This window comes from Lonchura striata, unplaced genomic scaffold (genome assembly GCF_046129695.1).
Source record: "Lonchura striata isolate bLonStr1 unplaced genomic scaffold, bLonStr1.mat Scaffold_91, whole genome shotgun sequence".
In the NCBI taxonomy this organism is placed as follows: domain Eukaryota; kingdom Metazoa; phylum Chordata; class Aves; order Passeriformes; family Estrildidae; genus Lonchura; species Lonchura striata.
The window spans coordinates 1,220,032-1,232,677 of record NW_027461190.1 but is presented as its reverse complement, the minus strand read 5'-3'; the positions used below and the strand labels follow the sequence as shown (position 1 = coordinate 1,232,677).

The window sequence follows — 12,646 nt, the reverse complement described above, 5'->3', positions numbered from 1 at the left end:
TCTGAAAACAGAAATGCCATGGACTGAAAATGAATGGGATGAAAAGAAATAATTTTGTATCTTGTATTTCCAATCAAAACACAATTTCCTCACTTTTTCACCAGCCTCCTCCTGGTGTCATTCAGCAGGGCTGTCAGAAAGTTCTTCATTCTGAGCGGATGCTCCAGGCTGCAGCCACAAGGAAACAGGGAATGGGGATTTTCCTACTCCTGGGGAGTTTGACATCCTCAGCTGAGGAGAGAAGGAGGCAGCAGCAGAAAAGGACAGCTGGGCTTCACCCTTCCAGAAGAAAGAGGAGGGGAAAAATCTCTCATCATGTTTGCAGCTGCTCCCACAGGGATGTGAGGGCTGATCCCAGAGCCCCAAGGATCACATTCAGGGCAGCCCTCAGGGAATGTTCACCTGGTATTGGGGGGCTGCATGGGAGCACCTGGATCTTGGAGCACCCAGCTGCCCCCCATGTTTGGAGGTGCCTGAGGAGGGCTGGGACGATGCCAGGGACATCCTGCAGTGACATCCCCCCTGTCCCACTCTGTGTGTGCTCAGTCCCAACCCTGACCCTGATCCTGGTCTCAATCTCACTCCATGGTTAGACACACTCAGAGTTCCGTATTTAATCTCAGCCCAGTGCCAAACTTATCTAGGCCCAGACCCAATCCCAGCCTCAGCCCTAAAGCCAATCCCATGTTTTGCCTTAACCCCAATCCCAGCTCTAATCCAAATCTCAGCCCCAACTCCAACCCCAGACCCAATTCCAGCCCTTTCCTAAATCCTCAGCCCCAAACCAAATCCCAGGCTCAGCCCTTCTGGGGGTTTGGGGGTGTCTCTGTCCCTCTGACCCCAATGATGTTTGGGTGGGGTCACACCAGGGCTGAGAGGGACAGAGACGCCCCGGCCTCCCCAAGGATGAGAAGGTCGGAGAGCCCCCCCAGCCCCGAGCACCCTCAGCGGTGAGAGGGACACAGAGCCCCTGGTCCCCAGCCCTGCACAAACTTTCCCGGAGGTCAGAGGGATGAAGACCCCCTGAGCATCCCCCAGGGTGAGGGGACAGAGACCCCTTGAATATCCCCTGGGAACCAGACAAAATAAACTTGCAGAAATCAAACATAACTCTGCATAAAGTACTTTGATGAATATTTCATTTTCCCACAAGTCACTTGTGATGGAAACGCAAACAAATCCCAAACATTAATAAACCAAGAATAGAAGCGATTCTGTGGCAATTCCAAGTTTCATCAGTTCCCATGCAGCTCCAGCTCAGCTGCTGGCAGGTTCAAATAAAAGAAAAGTGAAAATTTGGCCCAATACAGATTATTAAAAGGAAGGGACTGCGCTGTGTAGCTATGACAAAGGTGACAGGGAGGAAAAAGATATTGATTCTCATATTTGGACAAAACGTCCAAACCTGTGAATTTGGGAGTTATTCAGGAATTTAGTGAGAGCTGGGCTTCTTGTAGGACTTGTCAGTCTTGCTGGTATCATTTGTTACCTTTCTTTCAGTGATTTTAACAGACTTTGCAGGGAAGGACAAGAAAATATTATCTTTACACTGGCCACCTACAACAGCCATTCTCCTCATAAGTTCTTCCATAAGTTGCTCAGAGAAAGATGCATCCAAGTTTCCAAGAGATCCTCCAGAAAGAGGCAAAACCTTCTCAGAGGAGGGAACCACGCTGCTGTCAAACACGCTTGGGGTCAGACAACAGTGCCCTGAACTCACTGTGCAAAAATAATGTCACAATCTGGTTAACAAAATTGTTGGAGAGATGCCTCTGCCGCAATTAAGCTGCTAAGGAGACCAAATCCAAAGTGGATTTATTGACAGTAAATGTGAGGTAGAGAGAGAGATGGAAAGAAAGAGAAAAGGGGAGAGAGCAAGGGACTGACAGGAACAGAGATCTCCCCTGGGACAGGGCAAGTGTGACATTGTCCCCTGTGTGCGTGGCCTTCCCAGGGTGGGGGTTTTACACCTGAGCCAGTTTGGGTAAGGGGGGTGGTGTTCATCCCCACCCCGAGCAGGGATTGCCTCACTGTTTCAGGTTACAATGTCAGATGTAACCAAAAGTGTTTTCAGTCCCCATCTCCAAAAACTGTTATCAACAGGTGGGGCAGTGTTCTTTATCTCTTCCATGGCTCAGCCCTGATAACGCCCTCCAGGGCCATCTTCTCTTAATGGGCCATTGAGTGTCACTGCAGGACTGATAAAATTACATCATCCCATTGTGGGATGCTCCGCCCAGGGGGAGGAACCAAGCATTCCTACCTGGATATAATCTCACCTCTGCAACACCACAATCACCTTGCCTGCTGCATTCCCAGAGGACAAGAGCTCCATAAGCATCACTGGACATTCAGAGGAAGACCAGACCCTTCTACAGGATCACTGCTTTGGCAGAATCACGTTCATCACTCCAGCCGGACTGCAGCCACCATTTCATCAGCCTGCTACCACCACCCTGATTATCAGGGTGTCAGGTTATATCCTGACTCTGTGAGTTTAAACCAGTCTTTCTGTATCATAGCTTTGATCTTAATTTTCCTATTAAATTGTCCTTCTGGCTTAGACTCTCTCCCAGGTTTGCTTTGAAACCAGTACAAAACTCTCTGTGCTCATCCCTTGTTTTCCTTTCAAAACAGGATTTCCCATCTCCAAATATCTTCCAGATGGAGGAGGAGGCTGTAAGGAAGAGGAAGATGCCCTGGGATGCCCAGGCAGGTGAGGAGGAAGTCAGTGCCCCTTTCCACCTCTCTCCTGCTCCATCTCCCAGCCCAGCCTGGCTCCCAGCTGCAGGACAGCCCCGCTACCGGTGTCCTCCTGCTGGGGATGCACTTGGGGGATCTCCCTGCCCTTCCCACTGGCAAATCCCATCCTCTCCTTGTCCTTCCTCCCCCAGAGCAGGAGCTGCAGATGGAGACCAGGAAGGACAAATCCCCGCAGCAGAACCTCATGGAAGAGGCCATTTTGAGCGGCTCCACAGCACAGGAACCCAACGGGGAGGAAAAGCCCCAGAGATCCCACAGGAGGAGGGGCTGCAAAACCAGCCCAAGGTCATCTGAGGAGGAAAGACACACCCAGTGTCAGGAAGGTGGGCAGAGCTTCAGCCAGAGCTCAGAGCTGGTGGTCCATGAGCAGCTTCATGATGGGGAGAAGCCGTACAAGTGCTCGGAGTGTGGGAAGAGCTTCGGGCGGAAATCCCACCTGATCCGCCACCAGATGATCCACACCGGGGAATGGCCCTACAAGTGTGGGGAGTGTGGGAAGGGCTTCGGCTGGAGCTCAGAACTCATCATCCACCAACGCATCCACACTGGGGAGAGGCCCTATGAGTGTCCCGAGTGTCAGAAGAGGTTTAGGTGGAGCTCTGCTCTCTGCAAGCACCAGCGGATTCACAACGGGGAGAGGCCCTTCCGCTGCCCCGACTGCAGGAAGGGCTTCAAGCAAAACTCCCACCTTGTCCGGCACCGGCACATCCACACCAGGCAGAGGCCCTATGAGTGTCCCCTGTGTGGGAAGAGCTTCTCCAGGAGCTTTCACTTGACTCGACACCAACTTAGGCACAGGTAAGGGAAGCCCTGTCACTGCCCCGACTGCAGGAAGAGCTTCGTGCGCTGCTCCCACTCCATCCCCCTTTAGAAGACCCATGTTGGTCAGAGCCCTGGTGACCCACATTCCTTGTGATCTCTGATGAGAAGACACCTGGAAAGTGGTCTTCAAATCCTCCTGGATGCCCATAGACACCTGGATGAACACAGACCAGGAAAATCCATCGGGACTCTGATCAACATTGAAAATTAATTGGGAAGAGCTGTTTCTTTGACTTTAAAGCCCAAGAAATTCTTACCTGCTGTGTCACTTTTTCTTCTGGTGGCATCAAGCAATAATGGATGATCATGGAGATCTTTTCCCACCTGAATAATCTCCTTGTTTATCCCATCAAAACACCTAGAATTGGGGTAAAAATAAAGAAATCAAGTAAAGAGATCTAAAGCTGAATCATTTTACTGGGATTTGAATGTGAATTCGAGGTTAAGGGGAGGATTTGGTTCTTCTGGGACCATCCAAGCCAAGGGACATGGCCATGTTCTTGTAGTTGTTCCAGCAGAACGGGTCCATCTAACCTCATCTGTTCTCCAGGAATTCCGGCTGTCTGTCCCAGTCCCTGGCCTGTGTCTGCCCAGTCCAAGTGTTCCCCACAAAATGCCCAAATTGCTGCTGAAGTGTCCTAGCTGACCCTTGCTGGGGATGTTCCTGTCCACCAACCTTTCCCGCTCAGCTCCATGGAGGGCTGGGAGGGGTTTTAGGGACTCCTGGTGGGACTGAGAGAGGCTGTTGTGGCTCTTGGGGCCATTTGTGGTGCTGGGAGGGGGTTTGGGGGCCTGCTGGAGGTAACTGGGATATACTGGGAATGAGTGAGGTCATCCTGGGGGCAACTGGAACCATACTGGGGACTCTGGGGTGACTGGGATCGAGCATGCTGGGGGCAATTGGAATATACTGGAAGTGTCTGGCACCATACTGGAGGGGACAACACTGGGAACAGCTGGGACCATTTTGGGGGCAAGTGAGGGCAACTGCGAGTGACTGTGTCTATATTGGGGGCCACTGAGGTCATACTGGCAGTGAGCAGGACTGTACTAGGGGTGACTAGGTGCAACTGGGAACATACTGGGTGGAACTGGAACAACACTGAGGGGGACTGGGATCATACTGGGAGTGACCAGGAACATTCTGAGGGCAGTTTGGACCATGGTCGGTGCAACTGGGATATACTGGGAGCAACTGGTACTGCACTGAGGGTGGCTAGAAGTGGTTCTGGGCAACTGGAATTATGCTGGAAGCAACTGGGAGGAAGTGGGTGTGACTGGGAGCATGCTGGGATCAAGTGGGATATACTGAGAGAGACTGGGAATCACTGGGATCATACTGGGAGGGACTGGAACCACAGCAATGGCCTGGCCTGGGTGATGTGGGGCCTCAGAGAGCGCAGGGAGCATTGTGACACTGCGGGGCCTGATGGATCCAAGGGGACATTGTGACACTCTGGGCCCGGCCTGGCCATGGGGTGTTTTGGGAGCCCCGGGGTACCCAGGGCAGCAGAGCAGAGCCTCTGGCTCAGGGGCAGCAGCTCCTCGGGAAAACCTGGGCGGGCAGCAGGGGATGCCCAGGGAGAAGAAGCCATAGCCCAGAGCCCCAAGAGTGGCACTGGCTGAGGGACGGGGCAGGAGGGAGAGGCCACTGCTGGGATGGCGCCGGAACTGCCCAGCATCACAGGGCCTGTATGACATTACAGACTAGGCTTTGTGACATCACAGAGATGGCTATGTGACATCTGAGAGGCTGTGTGAGGTCACTGGGGAGGTCACTCTGCCCTAGCCCCCTCCCAGTTCCCCCAGAGAAGTCCAACGCTGCTCGTGCACAGCGGGGTCCCCTGTGCCCCCAAGTCCCCCTGCCCCTGGCGCCGCAGCCTCCCCCAGAGGATGTTCCACGAGATCGACCCCAGAGCCTGACACGGGGACGGGGGCTGGAGCCATGGGGGGTGGGACAGGGGGACAGGGACCCCCCGGCAGTGTCCCCGTGTCCCCCAGGGCCAGAGCCTGGGCCAGGGCTCCTTCAGCCTGTGACCAATGAGGGTTTGAGAGCGCTGAAAAAATCCCCAGCAAAAACCAGATTTAATATTAAAGTGACAGCAGCACAAAGTTCCTTGGCAAGAGTCACTCTGCTCCTGACTGGACACTTCAGGCACAGCAAGGAAACAAAGCAACAACAAAACCAAACAAAATCCAGGCAATCAAACCAGAAATGAACTGAGAACTGTCCCTGTGTGTGTGACACAAAAAAAATGAGGGCAAGGATAAAAGGAATATGGCCCAAAACCTTAACAGACCTAAAACCTAATAGGAGTTACCTTATACCTTTACCTTAATTTCTACATTAAACTTAACAATTTAGCAAAAGAACAGAGCTTAACAGTATTTAACCTAACTTATAACCTATAACTATGCAATTTAAAACAGGAATAACATTTAACAATATTTAACTTAACATATAACTTATATTAAACATATGAACTTAGCAAAAGAACAACTCTTAGCAGTGTTTAACTTAGCTTAGACCTCGTGATTTAGCCTTACCTACAGGCCTGACTGGCTCTGCTATCCAAGGCAGTCAGACTCCTCAGGGAGCAGCATTTCTGCCACATTTCCCCAGCACAGGCACTCCTGTGTGCACACAGACACAGAGAGTCAGTGCAGGGCACCTGTGAGAAATTCCCCTGAGGGCAGGGAAATGCTCCCTGGGGATGCTTTGGCATCTCCCCAGCAGGGAAGGGTTGAGCCTGGAGGAGTGGGGGGATCGGCCCAGGCTCCCTCGTTGTTGGGGATCCCCAAGTGCAGCAAACGGGAGAGTTCCCGGCTCGGAGAGGCCCCACTCAGAGGGAGTCGCTGGCCCAGGAGAGCTCCAAGGGCTCCTTTTGGAGCGCTGTTTGTAGGGCCCCAAGAGAGGGGCTGCAGTTCCAGCCATGTTTTATCCTGGCCGCACTTGGCATCAGCAGCTTTCTTTGGCAGGCTGAGAACAGGGATGTTGTGCCACCGAGGGAACACAAACAGTTCCCAGGGCTGCTCCTGAAGCAGCCAGGAGCTGGCTGGGCAGCAGCAGTGCCTGGAGCAGAGCGTGTTTGTGCTGAGCTCCAGAGGAGCTGAGCCCAGGGGCTGCTGGCCAAGGCCGAGGCCAGCGAGCATTTCTCAGCTGGCAGGGCGGCCTGAGAAGGGGAGGGGGGAATGCACCAGCACAGGAACCATGGAACCAAGGGACCATTGTGACATTGTGGGGCACCATGGAACCAAGGGGCCATTGTGACACTGTGGGGCCTGTGGGACCAAGGGACCATTGTGACACCGTGGGGCCTCATGGAACCGTGGAGACCCTTATGACACTTTGGGGTGTCATGGGACCAAGGGACAGTTGTCACATGGTGAGACCCCAGGGAGCCAAAGGTCCATTGTGACATTGGAAGGCCACATGGAATCATGGAGACACCATTAAGAGACTTCACAGCTTCATGGAACCAAGGGGCCATTGTGACACTGTGGGGCACCATGGAATCATGGAGACCATTGGGATCCTATGAGGCCCCACGGAATAAGCAAAGCATTGTGACACTGTGAGGCCTCACAGCACCAGTGAGACCATTGTGACCCTGGAGGTCCCCACAGAACCAAGAGAACCATTGTGACACTGTGGGGCCTCGTGAAACCAAGAGGCCTTTGTGGCACTGCAGGGCTGCAGGGAACCAAAGGTCCATTGTGACACTGCAGGGCCTCGTGTCATCAGTGTTCCATTGTGACCCTGTGGAGCCAAAGGAGACCATTGTGACACCACAAACCCCCAGGGTCCAAAGGTCCATCGTGATATTTTGGGCCTCATGGAACAGAGGAGTCACTTGACATTGTGGGACCTGGGAACCACGGAGACCACTGGGACACTGTGGGGTCCCAAGGATCCAAGGGAACATGGAACAGGTCTGGCTGGTTTGACCTCCAGGGGCTGCCTGACAGCTTGGCACCTGCAGGGTCTCTTCTCACTGGGGCTCGGGGCTTTCCTTCCTATAGAAAAGAACTGTCCTTCTCCTGCAGGTGTCAATGGCCATATTGGGATTTCACCACCAATGTTGACTGTTGTGACAGACTGGAGGAGATTGCTGGCTGGAAACATTTCAGTGTGGGGGAGGAAGGGGCAGGTCCAGCCTTGCCCTGCCCTGGAACCCCAGCACTGCCCTGCCCTGGAACCCCAATCCCCCCAGAGCCTCTATCCCAGCCCAGCAGTGTCTGCCAGTCCCTGGCACAGCACAGGCAATGCTCCACAGCCACCTCTGGAGCCCCAGCCCAGCTCCCGGGTGACCAAATGACCCCAAGTCCCACCTGGGGGAAGGCCCAGGAAGACCAAGGGGTATTTAAGGCTGACCACAAGGCAAGCACACATCTTGACCCTTCCTCCTCTTGGAATTTCCAGCTGAACATTGCTGGAATCCAGGAGGTGGTAGCTGAGTGTGTGCTTCTCTCTTTGTATCTTATTTTTCTCTTTCTCTGTATCTACTTCTTCTATTTCTGTACTGTTGCAAATATTGATTAACTTAAAATTGAACAGGCTTAGAGTTTGTGAAGTTGAATGGGCCAAGTTAAAGAAGTTTTTTTTGTTGATTGAATGCCGTATTAAAACGTTTGTCAAAGTTTCTCTGATTTTTCTAAATTTCCCAGTAAAGGCTGTTTTGTTGTTTAGAGCTCCTGAGTATCTCTTGATAGTATTGCTCCAGTGCATCCAACTCAGAGGACGCAAATTATTGTCATTCCTTTTAAATATCTTCTTGAGAGAGTTTTTTAGTGGATGGGGGTCAGGGCTTGTGTGTCCTGCTTGGCACAGCCCAGGCAGGGCTTTCACAGCCCCATCCCACACTCCATTTCCCAGCTGGAGCCGCTGGTGCCTCTGAGTTCTGCTGCCCCAGCCCCAGGGACGCTCTCCTTGTCTGCCCATTCCTCCAGGGCCTCTGGGCAGGGATGGCCTCAGTGGGGGCTCCTGACATCCTCAGCAACTTGGAGGCTGCTGCTGAATTTTCCTGCTCCAGAGGCTTCTTCAGCCTTCAGCTCTTCAGTTCAGGAATTCAGTGCTCCAGGGCTCATTAACATTCAGAACACCTTAACAAGCTAAGCCTCAAGGAATAATTTAAGTTTTGAAATTTTTTGTGGTTGATTAGACAAGTTTCAGAAGCCTATTCAAAGTCAATACATTATATTTAAAAAGACAGTGAAAAAATATTTTGTAGATGCTGTTTAGTTGGGGTTTTTTTCTGTTAATTTATTGATATGTTCAATGTCCAGATGACACTGAATCAAACTTCGCATGCAGTTGGAATAGACATGAAAATCAAGACCCTTCATAGCTGACAATCAATCACACTTTGTCCCTACCCCATACCCACCAATTCCCCCATTCAAGCCCTGGCACTCAGAGCAGCTGAGGAATGGAGTCACATCCAGGGGTGTCCCCAGGGCACAGGACTGGGGCCAGGTCAGTGAAATCTCTTTGTTGCTGATCTGGACGAGGCCATTGAGGGCACCCTGAGGCAGTTCCAGGTGAGCCCAGGCTGGGTGGGAGTGTGGCTGTGCTGGAGGGCAGGAAGCTCTGCAGAGGGATCTGGACAGGCTGGAGCCGTGGGCCCAGGACAATGGGATGAGGTTCACCAAGGCCAAGGGCCGGGTCCTGCCCTGGGCTCACAACCACCCCAAATCCCTGGCCGTGCCCTGCCCCTGATCCCACAGTCTGTCCTGTTTCCTTCATCCCTGCATTACTAGGGACTTTCTGGGACAAGGGAGCTCTGCTCTTGGGATGGAGGGAGCTCCAAGTGCCACCACTGGAGTGGGAACCACAACTCATCAGGCTTGTGCCCTTTGGGGGTCAGGAACTGGTGAGAGCCAGAGGCACAGAAAGTTTCTCTCCATGGCCAAAGGACCATGGTTGAACAGGACACAATTGAATAACAACCATGCTCTGCCATGAGCTATGTGCAATGTTCTAGCAGCATCTGATGAGTCCACCATCCACTAATGATTTCCATGTTATAATGAATTTCAGACAAACGTGGTTCTGTGATAGATATAAACACAATTACATTCTTGTATCAGGATGCTCATCCTGAAGTGGGGGAAAAATAGCTCAAACAATTTCTGATTTGCAAAGCTGTCAGTGGTGGATGGAGAAGGGAGGTCAGGCTGCTTTTGGTGTTGAGGAAATGCTGAAACCAGCCTGACTCATTTCATCTCCTCCTGCCCTGGCTGATCTCCCCTCTTTCCCCTTCCACCCATTGGCTTCTGTCTCCCACCAGGCCCCCTGGTGAAGAGCCTGGCTCTGTGCTCTCCATCCCCTCCTCGCTGGCACTGCCAGGCTGGGATGAGGAGCCCCTCAGCCTTCCCTGCTCCAGGCTGGACAAGCCCAGCTCCCTCAGCCTCTGCTCACAGCCCAAGGGCTCCAGCCCCACTTTGGAGGCCCTTCCCTAATCCTGCTCCAGCTGCCAGACATCTTTCCTGCCCTGGGGAACCCAACCCAGGCCACAGGGACCTGGATAATCCACGTCCTTGATGTCCTGGTCACACAGCCCTGGCCCCTTGTCCTCATGTCAGACTCTGGGGTGGATCCTGTGGAACATCCTTTGGTGGAGGCTGTGGCTCCAGGGGGACTGGGGGGATACCAGGGGACAGGGACCCTGCTGGGGATGAACAGCATTGGACTTGTTGGGAGAAACTGTGAGGGGGAGCTGGGACGGAGTGACCAACCCAGTGACCTCACAGAGCCCGCCTGGGATGTCACACAGCCCCACTGTGATGTCACAGCCTGCTCTGAGATGTCACAGCCCATTCTCTAATTTCACACAGCTGGTCTCTGATGTCACATAGAGCTCTGTGATGTCATCACCTGCTCTGTGATGTCAGACCTCTGCCCTGTGATGTCACAGCCAGCTTTAATGTTACAGGGACAGTCTATGATGTTGTAGCTTCTCAATGACCTCACTCTGTGATGTCACAGCCCACTCTGTGACCTCTTGTTACCAGATGATAAATTGTCTCCACCAGGTGAGCTGACACCTGGAGCTTGTTCTCCAAACCCCAGGCCTATGGAAACCACACAATGCCCATTGTGTGAGAAGAGGAACTGGAAGTTCACCAGCCTCAGTGTCCTGCCAGCTCAGCCAGGCCCATAGGAACATTGGGGTTCACGACCACCAGGGACCACCAGAGAGAACCCCAGGACAGAAGAACACATGGGTAAAAGGGAGGGGAAATATGTTAATGATTCTGGGGAAATGATTATCAGATGTGTGTTTAGTCCAGAATAATCAATGAATATGTGTGCAAAATAGAGAATATGAACAGAAACTTTCCTGTACTCAGCATGCTCGGCTTTGGGAGGAGCTATCCCCTGTGCATCCAGCTGAATAAAGAATGCTGCTTCTTAATGCTGCACCGGTGTTAAGGAGTTTTCTGTTTTACTGAATTTTTGGTAACAGTCCACTCCCAAGGAAAGCTCTGTCTCCTGCTGACAAAGAGAGAAGGGCTGGTGGCAGCTGTGGGGTTCGGAGGCTGCCTGGGGCACAGTGACCATAAAATAATCAAGTTTTCAATGATCTGTGAAGGAAGGAGGTGCAGCAACAAAACTTCCACATTGGAATTAGGAAGGGCAGACTTTGGCCTATTTAGGATGCTGATTTGAGGAGTACAAAATCAGGTACTGATTATTTTAAAGGAAACAGCCCTTAAAAACAAAGGGATCCAGGGAGGATGGACACATTTCCAGAAAGTAATGTTAAGGGGGAAGGAGAAGCCTGTCCAAGTGTGGCAAAAGTTAATCTGGTGAGAAAAATTACTTCCCTGACTGCCCATGGAGCTTTTGTGGGAACTCAAGGGAAAAAAGAGAGTGTATCAATTTTGGACAGAAGGTCAGGCAACTTAGCAAATGTTTAAGGATGTTGTTAGGTTATGGAGAATAAGCTGAATGGTGAAATCTCAATTAGAGCTTAACCTGAACACTTTAGTGAAAAATATTAGAAAATATTTCTATAAATAACTCAGTAGCAAAATATGGGATAATGAGAACCTCTACTATTTATTGGATGCAGTGGAGAGTAGAGTTACTAGAGATAAGGAAAAAAGTGGAGTCACTTAACACCTTGTTTGTCTCAACTTTCAATATATGGAGAGATTTTCCTCAGGACAGGAGTTCTCCTGAGCTGCTAGATGGTCACAGGGAGCAGAACAGCGCCCTGTAATCCAGGAGGAAGCAGCTGCTGACCTGCTGAGCCACTCAGATGCTCACAGGTGTATGGGATCAGCTGGGATCCATCCTGGGGGATGAGGGAGCTGGTGGATGAGCTCCCCAAGCTGCTCCCCATCATTTACCATCAGTCCTGGCTCACCAGGGAGGTCCCAGAGCACTGGAGGTGCCAGTGTGAGCCCATCCCCAAGAAGGGCTGGAAGGAGGATCTGGGGAGCTCTAGGCCTGTCAGCCTGACCTCGGTGCCTGGCAAGGTTATGGAACAGATCACCTTGAGAGCCACCACAGGGCACCCACAGGATGGCCGACATGGATTTAAGAGGGGCAGGTCCTGCCTGAGCAACCTGATCTCCTTTTATAACCAGGTGACCCACCTGTGGATGCGGGAAAGGCTGTGGATGTGTCCATCTGGATTGTAGCAAAGCCTTGGACACTGTCTGTAACAGCATTCCCTGGAAAAGCTGCAGCCCATGGCTTGGGCAGGTTCCCTCCTGGCTGGGAGATGGAAGAGCTGGCTGGAGGCTGGGCCCAGAAGCTGGTGTCCAGTCCCTGGTGCTGTCCCCCAGGGATCTGTGTTGGTCCCAGTCCTGTTTAACATCTTCACTGATGATCTGGGTGAGGGGACCGAGCCCACCATCCCCAAATTTGCAGATGACACCAAGCTGGGTGTGAGTGCTAATCTGCTGGAGTGTAGGAGGGCTCTACAGACGGACCTGGACAGGCTGGATCCATGGCCCAAATCCAACAAGGTGAGGTTTAACAAGTCCAGGTGCCGGGTCCTGCACTTGGGCCACAACAACCCCTGCAGCGCTACAGGCTGAGGACAGA

At 52.2% G+C, this 12,646-nt stretch overlaps 1 protein-coding gene across 1 annotated transcript in view; it reads left to right on the top strand.

The window, feature by feature from the left end:
- The window catches only part of LOC110484634 (uncharacterized), a 164,290-nt gene that overhangs the window by 113,270 nt on the left and 38,374 nt on the right, over nucleotides 1–12,646 (top strand). Inside the window, exon 7 of the mRNA XM_077790796.1 lies at nucleotides 3,087–3,506. Within this exon, the coding sequence (XP_077646922.1) occupies nucleotides 3,087–3,506 (420 nt within the window). The remainder of the gene's footprint in view (nucleotides 1–3,086; nucleotides 3,507–12,646) is intronic.